This window comes from Centrocercus urophasianus, unplaced genomic scaffold, assembly GCF_019232065.1.
Source record: "Centrocercus urophasianus isolate 14NV4802_14NV808 unplaced genomic scaffold, USGS_Curo_1.0 seq_2, whole genome shotgun sequence".
Taxonomy (NCBI): Eukaryota; Metazoa; Chordata; class Aves; order Galliformes; family Phasianidae; genus Centrocercus; species Centrocercus urophasianus.
In genome coordinates, this window is record NW_024884755.1 from 16,403,135 (window position 1) to 16,425,773 (window position 22,639).

General features: G+C 47.7%; 1 protein-coding gene across 1 annotated transcript in view; it reads right to left on the minus strand.

Annotated features, from left to right (window-relative positions):
• FANCA (FA complementation group A) overlaps window positions 1-19,917 on the minus strand; it is a 32,435-nt gene extending 12,518 nt beyond the window's left edge. The window contains exons 1-24 of the mRNA XM_042821771.1: window positions 19,878-19,917; window positions 19,358-19,464; window positions 18,576-18,645; window positions 18,150-18,292; window positions 17,456-17,551; window positions 15,638-15,711; window positions 14,473-14,582; window positions 13,675-13,754; window positions 13,183-13,216; window positions 10,801-10,867; window positions 10,605-10,717; window positions 9,539-9,615; window positions 8,991-9,132; window positions 8,340-8,473; window positions 7,297-7,407; window positions 6,792-6,887; window positions 6,635-6,694; window positions 5,524-5,612; window positions 5,096-5,156; window positions 4,956-5,005; window positions 3,803-3,879; window positions 2,055-2,159; window positions 1,406-1,548; window positions 897-967 (exon numbers count right to left, since the gene is read on the minus strand). Coding sequence (XP_042677705.1) covers window positions 897-967; window positions 1,406-1,548; window positions 2,055-2,159; window positions 3,803-3,879; window positions 4,956-5,005; window positions 5,096-5,156; window positions 5,524-5,612; window positions 6,635-6,694; window positions 6,792-6,887; window positions 7,297-7,407; window positions 8,340-8,473; window positions 8,991-9,132; window positions 9,539-9,615; window positions 10,605-10,717; window positions 10,801-10,867; window positions 13,183-13,216; window positions 13,675-13,754; window positions 14,473-14,582; window positions 15,638-15,711; window positions 17,456-17,551; window positions 18,150-18,292; window positions 18,576-18,645; window positions 19,358-19,464; window positions 19,878-19,917 — 2,150 coding nt within the window. The remainder of the gene's footprint in view (window positions 1-896; window positions 968-1,405; window positions 1,549-2,054; window positions 2,160-3,802; window positions 3,880-4,955; window positions 5,006-5,095; window positions 5,157-5,523; window positions 5,613-6,634; window positions 6,695-6,791; window positions 6,888-7,296; window positions 7,408-8,339; window positions 8,474-8,990; window positions 9,133-9,538; window positions 9,616-10,604; window positions 10,718-10,800; window positions 10,868-13,182; window positions 13,217-13,674; window positions 13,755-14,472; window positions 14,583-15,637; window positions 15,712-17,455; window positions 17,552-18,149; window positions 18,293-18,575; window positions 18,646-19,357; window positions 19,465-19,877) is intronic.
• Window positions 19,918-22,639: the final 2,722 nt, after the last annotated feature.

The window sequence follows — 22,639 nt, forward strand, 5'->3', positions numbered from 1 at the left end:
GCTTTCAAACAGGTTTGCCTACTCCTGTGTCACCACGGCGAAACAGCTTAGAAGAGAGGTGAAGATGCACTGGTTGCCAAAGCATGCTGTGCTGCACAGAAGCAGCCACCCAGCCCAGCACTGCCAGCTGTGGGGATCCCAGGCATTCTGTCAGTACACTGGAGTTCTCCAGAGCGTTTTTCCACTGAGGTGTTGATTGTAACATTGATAGTCTTCTGTCACATCATGAAGGAGATGGCATTAACAGAGTCCTTCCAAAGCAGGGCAGCAGTGCAGGATGCGTGCCACCCCTCCTCCCTCACATAGGGCAGAATCAAACTCAGTTCCAGGGGGGAAGAAGAACTAAGGCAGAGAGAAGGTGTATCATGCTGCTCTTTCTTTGTCCATAGCTCCAATGTCTCATACATTTCATACTAGATATGGCATTAGAGACAAAGGCTGAGGTGCCTGGATCTGCAAGATACTGGATGTGCCAAAAATACACCCCCAAGCACCCTGTCAGCAGACAACCATTCTCCTCCTGATCTTTAGTGTCAGCCAGCAAGTAATTCCTGGACAGAAGGAAAAAGAATGTGCTTCGTGCCTCAGCTTTGAGCTGTCAGCACCGACCTCAGCACACAGAATTTGGAGTGTTTTAATGCACCGTGGTGGAGCTGAAGCAGAGGCAAATGCCACTTCTCTGAAGAGATCAGTAACAACCGAGGAGAAACACATTTTATTTACTCTTACACATCAAAGCTCGTTAGTTCTTAGTTCACAGCAACTCAGAATAAAGCAGCTTGCAATTGCCAGGCTAGCACTGTGGATATGAACACACAGAAGCCCCTCCTGGCCTCTGGACAAACGCTGGAATTTCACTGTATTAATCAATTTCCATTTTCCTACTTGCATCTTACCTGTCAGGAGGGTTAAAGTAGGAAGCAGCAATCAGGTTTTGGCAGAAAGATGTCAGTAGAAGATCAACGACCTGGAATAAGAGACACTGCTATTTCCTCTTTGCCAAGCTGGACAATTAGATCTAATTGTGCTCTGTATGTATTATGTTTCCCCAAGTTTCATAGATCCACTGGCACTAATAGGAGATGCAAAGTTAAGCCCACCACAGCCCAGGAATGATCCCAACATACAGCAAGTATCTAGGCAAGTCTGGTGAAGAAAACCTAGCTCAACACAGGCTTGGTCTAATAGAACATATCTCTGGATCTCTCCACCAGACATCCAATGACTTCCAGGAGGTGAAAACACAGGCACAGCCTTTGCAGGGCACTACGAAGCAGACAAAAGGAGAAGTGTATTTCCTGTTTGCTGCAGATAAAGCAGCCTTGCACAAATAGCATCCAGACGTTGTATGCAGGTGTGCACCTACCCAGTGTACCATTCTGCATCTCAGAAGGATGGTACTCACGCTCTGATGACAGGGTTCCAGACTGGGGTCAGAAACATTAACTTGGATTCGGGAATTCAGAGCGGCAGCTTCATTCTCATCACTGCTGTGACCCAACACACTGGAGAGTCTGTCAGAAATGACTGCAATCTGTGCTGGCACATCTGTGAGAGGGTAACAGGAGAAGAGGGGAGGCAGGACAAAGATTTATAACTCTACATGAAACAGAACAAGTGAGACACATATTCTAATTGATCAGAACCCAAAGGATGCTATGAAAAGCCGTAACGAGCAAAAAATATTAGCTTGAATGCAGCAATCATCTTCGTTTTAGAAGACAACATTATTTTTTTCCACAGTACTGTTACGAGCACACAAAAAAAGGAAAACAGCCTTCAGAAGGGGGGGGTTGAGTCAAGGCAAGCTCCAGGAACAGAGCTGCATCACGGCAAAGATGTGTGCAGAGGTGAGCAGTCAGCACGAAGATGCAGACCTGAAGTTCCCAACTCAAACATGAAAAATACATATTCATAGCTGGATTACACTGATCTGAAAGACAACGTCTTCAAGCACCACTGGGAAGTAACTATTGCTGCTGCTTTGGCTATTAGCCATGTTTTACGAATACAGCAGTCAGTTAGAGGTAATTATAACTTGCCTTCTTCCATACCTTCGTGTTTAGCCTGGTCCACAATCAGCACCCTCAGTGCAGCCAGCTCAGCCTTCAGGTGCTCTGCAGGCTCTTTGGAATGGCTGGATTCCACTTTGGATTCCTCTGAAGAAACAAGAGGGAAGTGCAACTCATCACTCTTATGTTTTTACAGTTCTTACATTATTCTGAGTGCACTGAATTGGTTTATGAAATGTGTTCAGCAGTCCTGAATACCTTTTCTGCAAAAGTCATTATTTATGTTTTCCTATACATTGTAACAGATCCCCCCCCAAAAAAACTGTCAGCCTGCCACACACACAGCCTTGTTTTCACATTCAAAGTATGCTACTTGATTAATCATTTAAGAGCTTACGCCTAACTTCAGAACAGAACTCATTTGATAAAGAGAAAAACAACAAAAGATGTCTCCTTTCAGTTTCCATTCCGTTTTCTTTAGCTCTCTGCCCCACATGGGAACATTTGCTGTTCTCTAAAGCCTGGAAGCGGAGTTTCAGAACACAGAAGGAAACGCTGCAATGCAAACATATCTGCATATCACATCATCAGCTTCTCCCTCCCCAGCCCCAACACCACGTCACATCTTCAGGTGTCACACACAACCACGGCGCTTTCTTTTGTTTAAAAGAAGACAGTGAAAGAAATTCCTTTTCCCACTAGAAACAGAGCCACAACCACCCGATGCAGCCGCTCAGACGGGAGCACGGGGCAGGGATCGCTGAACCAGCATCGAGGGAAAAAACGAGGTTAACGCAGAATCGTTACAACCTCAGCTGCAAAACGAAGTGCGAGCAGCGCCGTCAGCCCCGTGAGCAAGGATGAGCGGCGGCAAACGGGGCGGCTTTACAGCTAAGAATGCTCAACGCTGGGTCCGCGCGGGAGCCCCGCAGGCAGACGGGGACGCGGGGGGCAGCAGGGACAGCAGGGCCGGCAGCGCGGGATGCGGGGCACGGAGCGGGCCGTACCGCTAGGGGTCACTGGCAATACGGCGACCCGCAGCCCGGCGGGATGCTGCCGGTGCCGCACGAAGCGATTCCTCAGCTCTGCCGTTGCCAGGACAACCCCCGCAGGCAGCCCGCCGTACGTCTGCGGTTGAACGGGACTGCTCGGTCACGTCTCAGAGCTACGGCATCTCCAGGAGGCTTCAGACAGCGAGCACGCAGGGCAGCAGCCCGTCACACAGAACAGCAGCACCGCTAAGCTCCAGGAAGGATCTGGCATAAGCCTGTGCTGGAGGTGTAGCCTGTTATAAGATGCAAGGGATGGAAAAAGTCGCTTGCTGAAAGATAGGGCTGTTCGTGAAGCACCTGCTGTGCCAGCAATTGGGCTGCAGGGATGGGAGCTGAGATGAGAGGGCTCCCACCCATACGCTGTCCAGGGGGACAACGGTGAGGTCGGGCAGCAGCAGTGCCACTGAGGGATGGGCACAGCAGAGAAGCCTGCAAGCTGCAAACATAGCAGTGTGCTGGAACTGGAATCAAATCAGCCAGCTCAGGCCTCATCTGCAGCCTCAGCACTGCGCAGAGCTGCAGACAGACTGCAGAAATCCCACTTGGGCAGGACAGGCAGGGGAATCCACTCAGGCAGCAGCCATTGCGTGCCTCAGTGACACAGAGAGCACACACACATTTACACAGAAAGACATAACCAGCAGCCACATGTTGAACATTTTTCCCTTGTGTGAGTGCATCAGCACAAATATTAACAGTTCTGCAAAGCGATTGTAAGGACATTTTTTGTTGTTTTACCTTGTAACATTTTCTCCTTCCTAGCACGACAGGCTTGTACGTATGTGGAGTACAAGTTGGAGGGTATTTTGTCAGCTCTGAAATCATAACAAAAAAAGACATTTAGTATACGACATGATCACATTCAACCTTCATCTTTATTAATTCAAGCATAAGGAACAGCTTTGCTATGAAGCATAATTAGAGGCTCCAAAGCATCTGAAGCATTTCTTTTAATCATCTGCTGACACGAGGGCCAGAAATGCGTATCCAAGGCTTTGGCTGCATTATGCAAGTGCAACACACTGCCCCAAAACAATGCTACAGACAGCACACACACACTGATACCTAATTCACATATTGTGGATGTCTGAGATCTGTAGGACTTAGACTCTGTAGGAGTCTAAGTTGTGTGACATGCAGTATTCACACATCTCAGATGGATGGAGATCCAAGTCCAACCTCCAACACCTGCTGGGCAGGCAGAATAACTTTGCAGCTTCTCTTATATCTTTAATTTTTAATAAGATTAAACTTTTTTTCTTTTTGTCAAACTGGAATTACAAGGCAGCACTGAATGTTTCATTTGTAGGCAGCATTGTGAACATTCTCCCTCCATGTTAGGTTACAGAGGAATTACTGGGTGTAAAATAAAGCTCTTTCTGCAAGGCAGAAAAGTGCTGTTAAACATCCACACAGGATGGGTTTGAGTTCTGAGAGGGGCTGCCATCTCCTGAGACATGAGCCTGCTTTCTCTGAAGAACAGCTCAAGAAGCATTACCACACACTCAGCTTTCATCCTCCCCTTCTCCCATATCCCCTCCCCAAAGAAAGCAGAGCTGTTCACAGGGGGGCTCGTCTTCCTATTGAAATTTTATGTTCGGCAGCATTCTCCAAAGCTGGCATGAAAATGTGCCTGGCCTGCAGGCAAAGGGCTTGTGGGACTCCTTCCAGATCATGGTTTCAGAGCAGCCGTTGGGCTAATTACAGAACTGAAGACATCCATCCACACAGAAAAGCTATTCCTTCCACATCCTGCAAGCCACAAACAAGTCTGGCCACGCAGCTCTGCCAAAAGGGTTGGCCAACAGACAGCATTTTGTAAACAAGGTGTAAAGCTTCCAGGCATCTGATGTTCAGAAGCTCAGTACACAACACTGGGGAGCCTCAATACCTTTTTAAAGAATCTATGAAGGCCATACGTGCATCCGGGGTTTTAGGGAGCTGCAACAGAAAGGCAGGCAGGTTAGGTGCAAGTCACCTCTCCACAAACAGGCTGCTAAGCAGGATCCAGAGAAAGAAAAAAGTACTAACCACACGTGGCCTGAGCAGAGCAGGAAGAAACCAGGACGTATAATAGGGCCGCCTGAAAATGCTGAGGCAGAAAACAAAATGTCAACAGCCAGAGCTGTGAAGTGCCATTTCATGATGTCAAAAATGAAGCTGGTTCCCGCAGACAGAAAAGCGTTCATGGTGGCATGAAAAGCCACAAACAAATCAGGTCACCAAATTATTTTTCTGTTCATTCTAGTAATTGTGGATTTCTCTTGCTGGCGTGCGTACGCCTCTTTATCCTCTGCAGAAATTACTTCAATTTAGATGACTGCTGAGGAAATGAGTAATGTGAAAGAATTTACCAGATCCTCCATTGCTGACTTCCTCGTTGTATTGTTATTTTGATTTGGATCTGGCTTTTTTTTCCCCCATTATTATTGAATATAAGTTGAGAAGCGTTCTGATACCTGGCTTCTATCACTGATGTTGGGATCTTCCTTGTGTTTTCAAATATCTGAAGGGCTTTTTCAACGTCACGAAGTGCCTGGCCCTGGGGCTGGCTCACACAAGAAACAAAGGGAGACAGATACTGTGAGAAGTCAGGGATGGTGATAATCTTCCCTGCTTGTTCACTCAGAGTTACTGACAGTTGTCTGTGCTGTGAAGTGACTGAACAAACACAACTGAATATCTACCACTACTTGGTAAGCAGTGTAAAACTGCAGGACAAGAGAAACCTGGTCCTGGACCATCAGCTTGCCACAAGGCTGTTACATATAACAGCTCTTCTGTGTCAGCCCAGAGGTCCATGCAGCTCTGTACCCAACTCCTGCACTGACTGCAGCAGGTATTCCTGTTCAACACGTTCTTTCTTCAATACTCCCTCACAGGGGTGATACTTTTTCTGTTCCAAATTTTACTGTTCTTCTCTTCTACTCACACACCTGGAATTAAGACTCATATTCTTCACTTCCAGCCCCTGCTGCTAGAACTGCACTCCATGCAGGATGACTGTTGTCCCAGATTTCTTTTGTTCAAGCCATGAGACATCTTAACAACCTGTGCCAGTTTCTTGCCCACCAAACTGATAAGTTGTTCTACCAGCAGAGCCAACACAGACCCAGATCCTACAGACGTGTGGCTCTGTATCTCCCAGTCTCAATAACCTCATTTCCTCACACCATACGGCACCATTAGATTATTCTTTTTTTCCTTGAATTCCTACCAACAGAATGAGCCATTATTTTCCACATCCCACCAAACAGGATGGGCAAGGATTAGCCAGCCCTTCCCTGGCTTCAAACAGCACATGCTGACTAGGTGGCTGATTTAGCTACTGCTTGGCCACTAACTAGCTGGCTAATTGCTGAGTTCCTCTGCAGTCAGTCTGTCCTCCATGCAGGTCTAATTTTCATGAAATCCAGGGTAAGTTTCCATATTTATGACCTTTAATTCCTCTGTCTTGAGATGGAAAAGATTTAGCAGCATACTCAAACTCAGTAGGAATGGCAGATTGATAACTTGAACAGAAAAGAAGAGCATAACAGGTGTGAAGATGGTTGGGAAGATCACCAGTACCTGCATGGATTCATGCGTGGAAGACAAGTCTTCGTAGAGTCCCATATCTTCTATAGCAACCTGCATGAGGTTACACAGACATGGGCACTGTCACTGCACAGCTCGTGTTTGGACAGATCTATAAGGATCTCTTTCCAAAGGGACAGTTTTTACTAACCTTGAGGTCAGCCAGTCTGGTTTTAGCCAGAGTGATGTACTCCAAGAGAACAGAGCGATGCTTTGTTGGCACAAAAGGTGGGTACATGATATGGACCTGAAATGTGAAATTCAGAACAAGATTTGCCATTTTTACAGGAAGCAACAGTAAAACTCTGGTTAACTTTTCCTCTCAATTACCTCAAACATCCCCAAAGAAGACATTATTGCTTGTTTTAAGACAGTTTCACAACAACTGACGTGCAGTTTTCCCCCAACAACAACAAGTAAACTCAAGCACTCAATCTCTTAAATATAACTTCACAAAAGGGATTATCTTCTTCTTGAGGAAATAAAAGCATCTTGCTTATTTCAGGGAGAAAAGGTTTTGCACAGTGCATTGGAAATAATGCAATTGCTACTAACAGCATGAGGAATGTGCTCAAAGGCACACAGCACAAGGATGTTTATTCTGGAGCAGTTCTGTAGCCGTCTTCAGACAACCATTTCTACCAGCAGCTTCTCACCTTTAAGTATGGGGCTACTTCAAAGGGCACTAGCTCTGACAAGAACTCAAAGAGGAAGACCAGAGCTTTCTTACTGCTCCCATGGTGGCTGCTGGCATTCCCAAAGGAGGCCTGGAACAGAGAAAGTGACAACAGAGCCTTTCAGTTTGGAAAGAATCGGCATCCGCTGCACTCACCCTTCATAAATCCTACGTATCTCTTACAGACATCTACTTTGCATCAACAGAATCTTTCTGCAGAAAAGACTCCAAAGAAAGTTTACAGAAGTCTCTGCAGAAGTTTCTTTCTCCAGTTTCCATGTCAAGCTCAAAGTTGTTCTTGTGTGCTACCATAGGAATGCTCAGAGAACTGAGACAAGGCAACACCAAAATGCAGCAAAGGACTGAAATTCATCAGGAAAACATTGTTGGAGGTTTAGTCTGGGCACTACAGGAAAAGTAAACCAGTCAGCCTATACAAAATATTTCAGAAAGTAAACTAGTTACATCCTGAACACTTTAGAATGTGGAGATTTGCATACCCAGAATACCTATGTGTTTACAACTGAAAGCTAATTACCAATTATCTATAAGGTCAAACACACCAATTACAGCTGCATGCAAACATCCAGGAAATAGGAATGCTTCATGTGCAACAACCCACAAATTATGCAATCATAACACTGTTGGTTATCAAGATACTGAAACGTATCCAAGCTGATGATTATAACAGGATTTACATGTCTGCATTCCTGACAAATAACTAGAGAAGGCAAGATGTACTTGAGAGATGAAAGGAGGGAGGACCAGAGAAAGCCAAATGAATATATTATTTGCAGACACAAAGGGCAATAATAAATATTACATTATTCCTAATACCAATACAATCACTTGTTACTTTGTTGGGTTTTTGTTTCTGTTTGTTTTGGCTTTAATTCCCGGTGATCTAGTCTGAAACCAGGCTCTTTATTTATTTGTGTGTGTGTGTGAGTGCAGAAAAGCATTCCTTATGCACAGGTTTCTCACATACTTAAAGATTACCAGTCAGGTCTTATTGAGTCTTACCTTAAACCACTCAGAGTAAGGCATGAACACAGCAGGGCCCTCTAGGGCAGCCTGACGGGCTATCAGGAATGCAGTGATCATATTTTCCATATCATAATTCTCAAAGGCCTTTATCAGGAGATGGCTCAGGAGATCTAGAAACACAAAACAGTAACTTCAACCTTTGCTGTATACAATTGAGCTACGGTAGACTAAATGAAGGCAAACATCTAATGAAACATCTGCCCCAAAGGATCGTGCATTAGAAACCCATTTATGTTTTTTCAGTGGTCAAACAATTGGGGATTTCAACTTGCAGGAACTACAGGGAGCCCAGCAGTGACATAATCAGTAAGGCACCCTAACAGCAAAGACAGAAGAATTCAGAAGAATTAAGTAATCACTGCACCACATAATCATAAAAGCAATTATTAAACAGTCATTCTTAGCTGTACACTAAATTAGGGAAGCACCAGGCACAACGCCTGGTATTCACATCACAGCTGGCACAGAACACCTGAATGGAGAGGGTGAGTTCCTGTGGTTCTTTCCCCTACAGAAATGTCAGAGCAGAAGTTATGAACTTGCTGCTGCACTTGGATGGTTTCCTCATTCAGTACCTGAGGACCAAGAGGCACGTGCCAGCCTGCAGGCTTGCCAGCACCCACTTACCTTTGAACAACTGCTCAGCCTCAGCCTGACAGACCACCAGTGTGGAAACACAGGACAGGACATGCTGCCAATTCACTTCATGTGTCTCCAGGACTCGCTGCAGCTGGCAGATCGACTCTTTTGCACTGAATGCCACAAACAGCTGGGAGGGAATGAAAGCAACTCTGTCAAGATTAACACGTGGATGCTCTTGGCACAAGCTCTCTTGCGTGCACCTTTCGCATCAGCTTTGCAGGGCCAGATATCATTCTGGCTTGGAACCAGCAATGGCTAAAACACACAGGTGTCCTCCAGCTCTTTCAGAAGCAATGTCATATTCTGTAATAGCAAAAATTTACATCTTCAGTTATTATCTTTGTACTCATTTGGATTGCTGCACAAACAAAAATTCCAGTCGTACTTTCCCTTCAAGCTTCGTCCTGCTTGCAGCTCCTGGCAGCTGCTTCAGATTCTGCAATGCACTGTTTTTAAATAATCCCATTCCAGATATTTTAATGAATACAAGATCAACACAGTGATGTTCTCTCTGCAAAACCTGGAAGACCTACTTTGCAGTACAAGGTAGTGAGCAGCGAACACGTCCTTGTAAAGCTCCACTCTCTCTGCTTGTGGATGGCATCAGACACTGTACTCAAAAGAAAGGAGCACGTTAATAGTTGTCTCCTCAGTTGTCTCCTCAGCAACAGATTTAAAAAGAATGTCTACAACACAGAACTTCACTACATAAGATTTCCCTTTAGCTTTCACAGCCACAAGCACTAAAAGCTAAAGCTACCTGGTGAAACCCTTTCTCTCCCATTCATCTTTGGAATACAAACTACATGAAGATGGACTCTGTCATTTTACTACAGCATTCTCATCTCAGAGCTCTTCTTGGGATCATGCATTCACCAACCAGCATAATGCATGCAGAGAGAATCAGCAAGGAACCATCTTTTTCCTCAAAGATCTCTTTCAACTGGAAGACAGCAAGAGTGACCAGCTCTTCCATACTACCTGTGAGGAGCTCTAGATTGTAGCTTGGAGTGATAATACTTCACCAGAGATTGTGCAGCCCCAAAGTAATTTCTTCCTAAAGACATCTAACTTTACAATTAGCAGTCATGGACAGAAGCCTTCCTGCAGTCATAACTGATCTACCAAAATGAAGTGAATGACAGACACCCAGTGAGCAGAGGAAGGCTATGGTTGGTGCTTCAAGCAAGGCCTACAGGGACGCAGGATTTCAGCCCCAAGCTCTCTGCAGTGCCAGCTCTCCCATCCAGTTTCTCCTTTGGCCAAAACTATTCCCAGAGGCCACAGCTCTCCCATGCTGCTCCACAAAGGCTGTGGCAGATGTTTCTCCCGGCACTTCACGTGAGCTTTTGGCTGAAGCTCTGCCTGGAGCTGCTGATTTTCCACCTTAAAGTTTCCTCCTGAACTACAGCTCTCTGAAGCCCAGAGTCCAGATGAACCTTTCATCTCCTTTGGCACTGTGAGGGTGGGGAAGAAGCAGGAGTGAGACGGCATCTCTGCGCTCTGCTCTCCAGGCTGGACTCCACTCAGCCACTGGCTGGATAGAGCTCCTGACCCACGACAAACCCAGAGACACTTCTGCTCCCCAGTTATTCCTACCTTTCAGCAGTGGGTTGTAGGTAAGAATCTCAGTCAGGGTGTGTCTAAAAAACTGCTGCAAGGAATCCGGATGAACTGCGCTTTTATAGATGGACACATCAAATACATTCAGCCTGCAAATGACAAGAAAACATTCAGAAACGATGCACAGCACTACAGTCAGTCCTCCCTTATTCAGAGCAACAGTGTTTCTTACCAGAACCTCATCGCTTGCAATGTGGAGACTTCTTCCTCCTTCTCTTTACCAACAGCATCAAGGACCCCTGGTTCCCCAAAGTAAAAACACAAAAAAGGCAGTGAGAAAAGCAGAAAGATTTGTGACACTACACTAACGGTTAAGGTGACCCCATTAGGGAAACACACCATTCTTCAGCATTAAAATCTTACCAAAATGTCTCAAAAGTAACACTGAGGCTCAAAAACTATTAACATTAACCTTGAACCACTTTAAAAGCATTCCCACGAATGTGCTAATAATTAAGCCATCTAAAAATGGACAGGTATTAATATTTAATTTCCAAACCTAATCCTCACTGTGCAGTGCACACACGAGTGCAAACACTGCAAAGCTGTGCTGGGAGAAGCCTGAAGGCAGAGATTTGCACATTTGTGCCTGGAGACAATGATCTTCACCATCCTCAGCAAACAAAGAGGGCACTGCTGTGAATGCCACACATTTGTGACTGCTTCATGTTGCCTTTCTTCAGCAGCACTCCTTTAAAGCAAGGCCTGTCCTGGGGTGACCAGTGGAGGTCAAACAGGCAGCAGCTCACGCGGCAAGTTGTCCAGACTGTAAGACTGCACACCTCAAAGCCCACATGCTGAGATCCCAAACTTCACAGGCTGCTGCTGCAGTAATTCTGTTTCTGGTCCCAGCCCACCTTCAAAAGCCTCTTTCAACAGTAAAAACGTTTGCTTTGTTCATTAGGAATTGTTCATTAGGATCATTTCAGTGATGCACTCTGAGAAGGAAATCTACCAAATCGAGGCACCAATACTGGCATCCCTCACTTTGTAGGGCAGTCCACAGGGCTAGCAAGTAACACTGCTTCCCCTGCAGAGGAATGCTCTCAGGTTAAGCAGGGACGAATAGAGGAAAGGAGATAAGCTCTACTTATCCTTAGGCACAGGAGTTCAGTGCAGCAAGCTCAGTGCTGTGAAGAACAGTGCTTCCAGGCTACTGTCAGCCTCTGCTGCCCCTGTGAGCAGCTTCATTCATCGCGAATTATTTTACATAAAGCATCCTCATGTTCTTCAAAGCAGCTGATGAGTTAAGTGAAACTCCTCAAAGATGACCCGACAGCACGCACTAACAAAAGCATTTCATAGAAAACATGTAATGTATTTTCAGATAGACTGCAAGGCAACTGGTGGCAGCGCAGGCTGCAGAAATGTGAAGGTCAAATGAAGAGCAGGTTAGCGCAGACTCCACCCTGCCTGCCAGCAGCCTGCCTTGCTTCCCCCCACATCCCTCTAGTCCTGAGCTTATGAGGGTTATTTTTCAAGTGCCAGCGCTATTAAAGGGTCACCTGAGATGGAACTCATACATATTAAATAATGAAGCACTTCCCTTGCAGCTTTCCCTTTTTAGAACTGCTCAGCAAGGTCTGCAAGGCATCTGTCTACAGGCAGTGCTGTCTGCAAGACACAGGGTGAGGGATCAGGCTGGCAATACCCACGCAGAGATGCAGGAGGGATGTTTGGGAACAATCTTTGTGTTGCATCCTGGCTTTTGGTCATTTTGCAACAGACAAGAAGTGCTCATCTTCGCAACAGCACTGAGCTCGTTGCTGAAGCGTGACAGCAAGGAAAGGGGCAAAGTGATGTCAGTAAAAATAACAGCAGCTCACAGTCAGATCAGGCTAACACCGTGGTCTGGAGCCCACAAGGAGCTGTAAGTGAACATTTCCTCTGCAGGCAAAGCAGTGCAGTGGAAACAGCAACCTGCCACGATATCACCAGTGACACACGACACAAAATCCTGTAGTGTGTTGAGTCTTTCTGCATCAGGATCTGCACTGCAAATGAGGCACTGCCACCCCTGAGCTCTCAGCAGCAGCACGACAGGCACGTTATGCATGGGACAGCTGAACACTGCCTGTTTGCAGGCTACGCACGTACATCAGAGGTCTTTGCTCTACATAAAAAAATGAGGTCTCACAAAACACAAGTTTGCAAATCCAAAATGTGAGACAGCAGAATGGCCTACTGGCACATAGCTTTGTAAATTCAACGTTTAATTTAACAAGCAGGATAAGTTAACCAAGCCTCTGTGCTGCTGACGGTTGGACTGCTTCCAACAGAGCTTGTTGAAAGCCAGCTCAGATATCTTTACCCAATGTTGCAGCTGGGAGGATCAAAAAGAAGTAGCATGAGAAACAAGAAGTTATTTGTGGTGATAGAAGAAACTCACTTCACAAAAGTAAAGAGGAAAATGGAGACACACAACGTCAGTGACATAAATGTGTACAGAAAGCATCCCAGAAAGAGAACTTCTTAGAGATTTAGTATTGAGGAAGGAAATTAAGTTAGCAAACAGCAGCAACTGCTAAAAGTTACAAAGCACAAGAACACTTACATGTCAGCATTCTTTGTAAAACAGCATGGCAGATCTGTTCAGAAGGGACAAATTAAGACCATTTAGTGTTGAGAACAGCTGAATTTCATGCAGAAAAGGCAAACTGACTCGACGAAAAGGTTTTGTCCCACTTGATTTAAAGCTCAACATCTACCTCGGGTTCTGGTGTAGAACACATACAGAGAGGCAGAGGGGCAAGCATTTTCCATGCTTACCAGCATTCCATGCCTCATATACAAACGGAAAAGAAAGAGCAGTCAAGGTGAAACCAAAGAAGCTAAAAAGTCCTTGACAAGTCGCCTTGGAGAAATTCTCTCTAGAAAAATCTCTGCTCTGGTTTCAGCATCTCCTCCTCACCCACTCCTAACTGGAGCACTGCCCGAAATCTCTTTGTTGCTCTAACTCAGATTGATTTACAGCCAGAAAGGCAGCGCCATACGAGGTTTCTACTTCTTTAACCAACCATTTTCATCAGTTTCCTTTTGTCCTTACATGGGGGACCTTCTTCAATTCCAGCTTTCTCCCCAGCTCTGAAGGCTGAAAGCCATTCTGAAGGAACACGATCGCAAAGTCTGCAAATCAAGAAGGAATCCGTGTTACAGCATCCCCTCTCATTAAAACCACTTGCTCTTTCCCCTCCCAACGGGACTGCTGTCTGAAAAGCTTCGCTGGCTACACAGCACAGTCAGCAAGACTGCTCAGTGCTTTGCTTTTTTGCTTTCATGGAGTAAAATTACTCCTGGGCAAAAAGAGCTTGGAGCAATCAGTGCCAAGAAGCAAAGGAACTGAAAGGATTATTCAGAGCAAGCAGTTTGTAGGTCTCTCTCTCTTTTACCACTGCAGAACACGTGTGAGTTTTACCTGCTCAACAGAGCCAAAGCTCTGACCACAGCCCTTCGAGGAAACTGTGCTGTGATTTTTTTCTAAATCAAAACAGAAAGTACGTTTCCAAATAGAAAAAAAAAAAAAAAAGATGGGGGAAAAAAGTATCAGCTGCTCAATATTTCTCATTAGAGATATTTTGGGCACTTTGCATAAGCATCGTGTTCTTCATCTGATGCGCTGTCACTGCTGGCCCCGCACATCTTGCAGCTCTACTTTCTTTTAGTACTGCATGGGAAAGAGATCCAGGAATTCAAACCAAGCATCTCTCAAGGGGAGGAACTCACTGAGAATTAAATGTAGCACCTTTTCTGAAGCAACATCAGAAAACACCCTGTGAGCCCCCTGTCCTTCAGCTCCCAGCGTCCCACCAGCACAGCGTTGGCTGCAGCCAGACCCTCTCCTTGCCTGAGAGAATGAGCCCCACATTCTCTGTGTCCTGGGGGGGCCCCTCTGCCCGCTCACACAGAGCACAAAGGCTGCTGCACAGCCACTCCTCCGCAGCATGGCCATTCACACTGCTGGGAACAAACAGAAGCAAATTCAATTCAATCCCTTCCGTGTTTCCTTGCTTGGTTTTTCATTCTGCCATCCCCTTGGTGTCAGCAAGGAGACGACCGTGTGAGACTCTGCCCTGTATGTCAGATTGCTGTAAGCTGGTCCAGCAAGAGCTTGAATTGCCTCCTAAGAAGATTCCCAAACAAACACAAACAGTGAAAAGCAATACATGTGAAACTGCGTGCCCGAGTTCCATCATTTTTGAGGTCTTCCAATGTAAAATCTTTTCAGATTTTTCGTTCTGATTTCTAAGTCATTTGCATAAAAATGCTTTCCAAAACATTAAAAAATCAAAATCTCTTTGGTTTCCTTGAAGTACAGTGAGCACTGAAAGGCTTCTTTCCTGTCCCATTAACAGACAAGTCAACCAACATCAAAGGCTGCACCAAAGATTGCAGTGATATTCTTTCAACGCCATAAAACAACGACGTGAACTTCAGAAGGAGTAACTGATCCTCCTGGTTAGCTCCATGTTGGGAAAAAACAAATCAACCCTTAGAATTACCATCCTCTGGAGATGACCTCTGCCACACCTCACTGACACAGTGGTTTTACAGGACAGAAGCAGGACTTCTAGCCAAGACCAGCCCCAATTCTCACTGAGTTTCCAGGCAGATCTCAAGGCACAGCCAGGTGAAGCAAAGGGCTGGGTTAGGAACCTTCCCCACACCGCCTGGGATTTATCCCTACACGGCCATGTGGGGCAGTGGAACAAATAATCAGGTAGAACATTAACTAGAATGGTCTTTAGTGGCAGTTCCCACCCAACCATCCTGTCCCACATCACAAGTGATTCAGCAGCCCTGGAACAAGCAGTCGCCATGCCCTGAACCGTGCTAGTTAACACAGAGTAACCTCTCAAACCCCTGCTAACTTCTTAAGTCCTGCTAATCTGATCACCTGCAAGCATCTGACTGTATTCTTAGTCCAGAATACTCACGACTAATCCCCGATTACATTTCAATAGGCTTTAAGAGATTTAAATATGTGTGTAAACCTCCAAACCTCCACTCACCTCTCCAGCAGCTCTGCCAGCCCAGTGATGCCATTTCTGTGCAGGTGCCACACAGCCTCCAGCACTGGAAGGTCCTACCAAGAAGGTCACGATTTGGTCACAGCACATAATTCACACTTAATGTTTTGATAACAATGTACTAAAGAAATGAAACCAAATTTCGTTGGTCACCCAGCCTAGGATCTATGGAAATTTAAAAACTAACATACCAATACCAGGTGAGGAAAAGTTGTGTTTGGTTTCCCCTCCCTACAAACATTGAGGGCTAGGTGCATCATTCTACATTTCCACGTTAAGTCATAAATATGCCAGCCTTCATCCCCTGCCTGAATCCTAATTCTGAATAGACAAAGGAGCAGTGGTATCCCAGAGAACATTTAGAGCCTTGTTCACTCAGAACCAATAACAGATTGGAGAATTATCCCTTAGTTCTCTCCTTGTTAGCTTCTGCGATTCAGTTTTGCTCTCTCAAACCCGTTTCCCTAGAGGAGCCTACAGAGATGCTGCAGCTGTACAAGACAGGCCTATGGGCACAGGGGAGCAGCAGCCACCACCTGAGCTGCTCCTGAACACCAGGCCAGCCATTGCCACAGTCAGCACCAGGCACTGCTTTGGTATGGATTAAACCTTTTCCACCTCCCTGTAACATCGCCTGCAGCTCCCAGCAGAAGAGCATGTCCTGGAGAGCATCCTGTGCCAGCAAAGCTCCAGGAGGCACCAGGCAGGGAAAATGGTGCAGCAGCAGCTTCTGCTCCTTCCAGTCCCAGTACAGAAACTCTGACCCAGAAACAAAATGCTTTCCACTCCTTGCAGGGGAAGTTCTGGGAGCAAAGCAGGCAGCAGCAGCCCTCTGCACTGACTCACTGCTGCTTTTCAGCATGACCCCAGCCTCGCCCAGTACTTCGTTTGCAACAGCTTAATCCTTTACTCTATCAGCCTCACTTGTACAGCAGCACTTGATCTCCGTGTCTACCTGGGAACAAGATTTTAATCAGCCCTTAAAACACACGGAATTCTATTTTCAGCCCATGAATGGACATTTGAGACTAGAGAGCACCTTCTTATCCACATGGGTCAGTCTCCTCTTTCCCACCACAGCAGCAAGCAACCAAATTTGTCTGCTTCACAACAAGTATTCAACTCTGCCCAGAGCTCCACTTATCTTCACAGAACAAACCACCCAAATGAAATGAAGACAACACATTTGTGAAACAATCTGACTTGTTATCAGCCAGCCTATTTCTCTCATGCCATTTGCTGCATGAACTCGCTCTGGCTTATCACAATTCCCAGATAAATAAAGCAGGGAGCCAGAATGCCAAAAGGCCCACTGAGTGCTACTGGCAAAGCACACAAAGGGCTACTGGGACCATGGGGACCCACAGCCAGCTGGGAGATCCTGCACTGATCTGGGAACCTGTGCCCAGATGGGCAGTTATTAACATATTTCATTGATAACAGCAGGTCAGTGAAGCTAAGCAGAAAAGAAAATACCCTCCAAAGCTTGTATTAACTGCAGCAACACCCCAGGCAAGCTTAATCCCGTGCTGTATCTCCAGATCCTGTGTTTTCTGTGCCTTTCCTAGAACCAGCCACGCTCACTACATGCAGAAAGAGTTTAAAATCTCAGGGGTGAGCAATGGAAAAAACTGCTGCAGATCACAAAAAGACACCAAAATGAGTGGAATGTAGATGGCAGCATTTCAGTAGTCCAGCTTAGAGTTCTCTCTGTCCTGCACAGGTCAAGAGGGTTAAAAGCACGCTCTCTGATCCCATAGCTGAAATCTAAATGGCAAACATTCCTTTGTGAACTCTCACCTTCATTTTCCAGATTTCCTGACAGAAGTGTGAGCGACTGAACACGTTGTTCTCCAACAAATCCTTGGCTGTTCGAAGCAAGCAAGACAACTTTCCCTGGAATCACCCCAAAAATGAAGCAGAAATCATTTCCTTTATAAATAACACGTTCTTCCAAAAACAATTTGCTGGGTTTTTTTTTTCCCCCCACTTTGTGGTTTTAAAGACTTGAATAGCGAAGAGAATTGCTGATGAAAGGCCCAAGCCTTTCACCTTAAGGCTGAGTTAGAAGCTGACAGCATTGGCACCTGACAGCTCCTCAGGGGGGACGTGAGCCAGCAGCCATGGCCCAGGTTCTGGGGAGAAGGCCATCACCACTGCAATCTAAGACTGATAAAGATGGAACAACGATAACAGACACTGAGCCACACCAGGGAAGGCTGGAGCACACCAGTGGTGATTGCATCTTGTTGTGGAGAGATGCTCTGGCAACAGCAGGAAAGCTATCAAAAATTAGCAGCTTTCCATAGGGGAGAAGAGTGCCACGTATCAGTGAGCGGATCAGATACGTGAATGAGTGATCAGCCTCTTGGCTCCTGTGTGCCTGGATCTTTATCAGAACAGAGGGCTTATCAGTCTTTATCAGTCCAGGATTTAAAGTCAAAACCACCAATACTGTTTTCTTGATAAGCAAAATATAAGCTGCTTTGCTTACTCTCTGGTCCAAGTTCAGCAGAGGTGCTTGAGATGGGCTTGCAGAAGACTGGCAGATCTGCTCAATTTTGGTAACAGCTTTTTTGGCTGCCAAAACTGCAGCAGGTACACCCAACCTTGAGGCCTGTTCCTGCAGAACAGAGACTTAAAGAAAAAGAAAAGAAAATAAACAGAAACTTGGCATCGTGGGAGGAAGAAAAAAAGGTGCAAGCACATGACTGTGAAGAGAAATTCCAGATCAAAACACAGAAAAATCAGATCTTGCCAGGGACGCCATTCACTGGAGAAGTAAGAAACGAGTAGCAGAATGGCAGACCAGGAACACTGGGAAGAATACAAAATTGGAATTGCATTTAACAGTCAGAAATCTGGTGTGTAAAGAACGATTCCATTCCACGTCATCTCCCATCACTGCTCTGTCACTCACCAATAAGTGATTCTGATGACTGCTGGTGCTCTATGCCACCCTCTCCAGCTGGCTCGACTGAACCTTCTACCTGGAAGCAAAACAAAAACCTAGCAGTCTTACATGTCTTTTACACACACATGCATCGATCTGTTCCTTCTACAGCATATTTAGCAGCTCTGGCGTTCTATGCAGAAGGAGCAATTGAAATGAAATTAAACCATTATATGGCCATGGTAAACCTGAGATTTCAGGCCATCATGCAAGAGACTGAAGTACAGTTATCTTCATTTTAAGCAGAGAAAAAGAGGTACAGGTCAAAGTGATTCATCCATAGCTCCCAACAGCTCAGCAGCAGCACCAGGATTCCTGTCTTTCAAGTCTCAGCAGTGCAGCCACAGTGCCATAAATACCTAAAACAGCAAAATATGGTTTCCTTTTCTGGTTTGTTTGTTTTTGTTCTTTTTTTCTGACACAAAGAGACATTCTGTAGAGGAAAAAGCAATCCTGCTGCTGAGCCATGGGAAGTATTGGAACTATCCATGCAAAATCAAAAACATTCTGTAGTGTGTGTGGGGAAGAGGCAGAGCACAGCCAAGACAGGATCTTGGCTGAAGTCTGTGCATAGACAAATGACACAGGCTATCCTAACGACAGCCACAGAAGTCAGAAGCGCTTGGTAATTCAGAGAACATCGAATCACCTCTCCAGATTTTGCCCCCATCTGCACAGAAAGCCAAACCTGGTGACAACAGAGAGGCGCTGGGTTTGCCCTGTCCCAGGATGGCCCTGCCTGCTCCTACCTCCAGCAGGAGCTCGCTCAGCTTCTGGTGACGATCCAGGAGGCGCAGAGCCGCTGCCCGGAGCTCTGCAGTGCTCCCAAAGCTGCTTTTCCGTTTCCTGGCTCTCCCTGCTGAGAAGTTTGGGTTTGTTTAGGAGCCGAGGCTCTGTGCCCCGGCGCTCCCAAAGGACAGTTCTGCTGACGCCGAGGTTTGAGCCCATCGCCCGGCAGCACCGCGGGGCATCGCTGTACAGCGCAGGGCCCTCAGCCCACGCCGTTGATGTTGTTGCAGACCGGCCCTAAGACCCAAACCGACCCCAGTGCTGCATCAAGGACACAGGAAGAGCACCAGGCCTGGGAGCGGGTGCGTGAAGACGGGGCTCTGCGCCGGGGTGAGCATGGAGCATGGCGCAGGTCCGAGGGGAGGGGAGCTGAGGGCAGAGATGGGACATCCATCCCTCCTTTCATCTCTGCCGTGCTGCAGGGAGCACCAGGAGCATCAAGAACCCCGCACCCACCCACTCCTCCAACCCCGCACCTACCCAGCAGTTCCCGCAGCGCGCTGCCACCCGCACCCGCCATCACGGCGCGCCCGCCAAACCAACCCCCCCGCCATGCGCCGCCATTGGCTGCCGCAGGAAGAGTGCGTCTCCGCCTATTGGCTGAGAGAATAGTGGGCGTGGACCTGTCATCGCTCCGCCATCTTAGGAGTGGCGGGGGCAGGAGGTCGCCATGTTGGGAAGGGCAAAGCGGGACACGTTGGGGTGTTCCAGAAACGTGGGGATGTGGGACTGAGCGACGTGGTCAGAGGCCATGGGGGGAGGGGAGGGGGGGGGGGCGCGGGGGTTGGGCTTAGGCTTGAGGGTCATAGAGATCTTTTCCAGCCTGAACGATTCTGTGATGCTATGGAGGTGGTAGGGGTTTCAGAGGGAGCAGCGTCTCTCAAATGCCTTCCAATAGGAATTTTGGGCTGATTCTTCCTGGGAGGCAGTTAGCACCAGCCAGGATCCAGCACCGCTACAGGCAACGCCAGGACAGCGGTGTGCTCCTGCCCTGCTCCTACTGCACCTGCTGTGCCTGTGACTGTCCCCAGGTGACACGTGCCAGCTGACACAGGGCGGCGGCAGCTCGTTACATGGGGAACAATGAACAACCGCAGGGGATTTCCCACTGGGAGGCCGTTTGCAGACGTTAGGGATGTGTTTGTGCACTGCCATGCTCCGGGACAGGGAAGTCATCCCCCACCATGTGCCAGTCTGAACAAATCCCTCTGTTATTAACATCACCAGCAGGTTGCTGCCTTGCTGGTTTACCAGCTCGCAGAGAGCAGTGCTTGCTATATTTAATCCCTCCGTGCTCTATCTGGGAGGTATCCTGAGTTAATGCAGTCTGCTCAGGGAATTGGTGTTAATTAAAATATTAATGAAGAAGAATCTAGAAAGGAAATGGAGCTTGAACAGACACTCCACAACTCAATGAGCTGCTCTGTGGGGACTCGATGAGAGGCATTTCAGAGAGCAGCAAATTGGGCAAAGCCATCTCTGTGATGGCCGTAGTGATGAGGCCCCCCAGAAGGGTTGCCAGGAGATGCTGTGGGTGTCCCCTCCATGCAGACACCCAGGGTCCAGCCAGGGGGCCTCTGAGCACTGATGGAGCTGTGGGTGTCCCGGTTCATTGCGGGCAGTGGGACCAGGTGGCCTTTAGAGCTCACTTCCAACTCAAAGCATTCTGTGGTTCTATGATGTTGGCTTCCTGTGGCTTTGGAATGAATTATTATTGCATAGGACAAAGGGCACCTTGAAGAATGTATTACCTGCAAACAAACACTGCCTGCTGCAGGCTTCTGGGCACAGCACTGCCATGGCCCAGCCCTGCCACGCTGCTGCATCACTGTGTGGGGTGCTGGGAAGTGCAGAAATCTGATGCTCCTGCAGCACTTTGCAACCTTCTCCCAACCTGTTCTTTTTTCCTTTTCTTCCCCCCTTCCTCCCCCCCCCCCCCCCATTTCTTTCATTTTTAATTAAATTTCCCCTATACACATACACACTTGGCTCTGTTTGATTTTTTTCCAAGGCAGTAACTTTTAATTATATCTTGATTACACATTAATTACAGTTGTACCCAAAGCAAAGGGCTCTGCACTTTATAATTCAAATGCCCTCCCCTGTGTCCTGCGGGCTGAATTACCACTGCCCCACTGCCCTGCACCAACCCACCGTGCCTTCCTGGCTGTGTGTTGGGCTCAGCACCACGCTGGGCAGCGTGCCCAGCTTTCCTCCCTCTGCTGTTCCAAGGTAGGCTGTAAAGCCAGCTGACGGCATGGCAAATGTCTCATTCAAATCTCAGCAATTTGTGTGCAGAAGGTGAGATGGAGGCTTGAGCATCTGGAGAGGTTTGGACTGGATATTAGGAGCAGTCGGGCAGTGGCACAGGCTGCCCAGGGAGAGGTGGGGTCACCGGCCCTGGGGGTGTTCAAGGACTGTGGAGATGTGGCACAGAGGGATGTGGTTATGGGCATGGTGGGGTGGGGTGGGCTTGGGCTTGGGGATTGTAGAGGTCTTGTCCAACCTGAATGCAATGATTCTATACTGACCTTAGCTGGTGCCTCCATGTCACGCTCCCGTAGAACATGGGCCCTGTGAAATGCCCCATCTTGGTGCCTTCTGCTGGCCCCAATCCCATACACCAGCGGCGAGGTCTCAGCTCCTTCGCCACGGGTGTTGTGGGAATGCACAGGGCCAGGTGCTGCAGGCACAGAGCCGAGGGATGAACGTGAGGGAACACCTTGCTCACAGCACTCCGTGAGTCCGCAGGGATGGCCCCCAGCCTTCCTGCCTCTGAGAGCCACCAGGGCTGCTGTGTCCTTGTGACCGTTCACCTGGCTCACGGCGCATCCTCAGGCGGGTTGGCCCCGGGAGCTGATAGATTCTTACGCCTCCGGTCAGGGGCTGAACGGTGCAGGTGACAGGAGCCACGCCACGTCACACACCCTACACCCCGCAGCCTGCACCCTGTCGTGTCCCGCACCCTGCGCGCAGCTGCGTGCCTTGCACTGAGCACCACAGCACGCACCCCGCACCCAGCCCGATGTCCCCCACGCCGTGCTCCGTGCCTGCATCCCGCCAGCCCGCGCACTCATTTCCTAGTCGAGCCGTGCAGAGCCGCGTTGTACCGGGCCGTGCCGTGCCAAACGGAGCCTCAGAGCGCCGAACCGGCCCCGCCCCGGCCCCGCCCGCTCCGCCTCCCGCCACCACCGGGGGCGCACGGTGGGTACGGAGCGGCGCGGCGCGGCGCGGACGGGTTC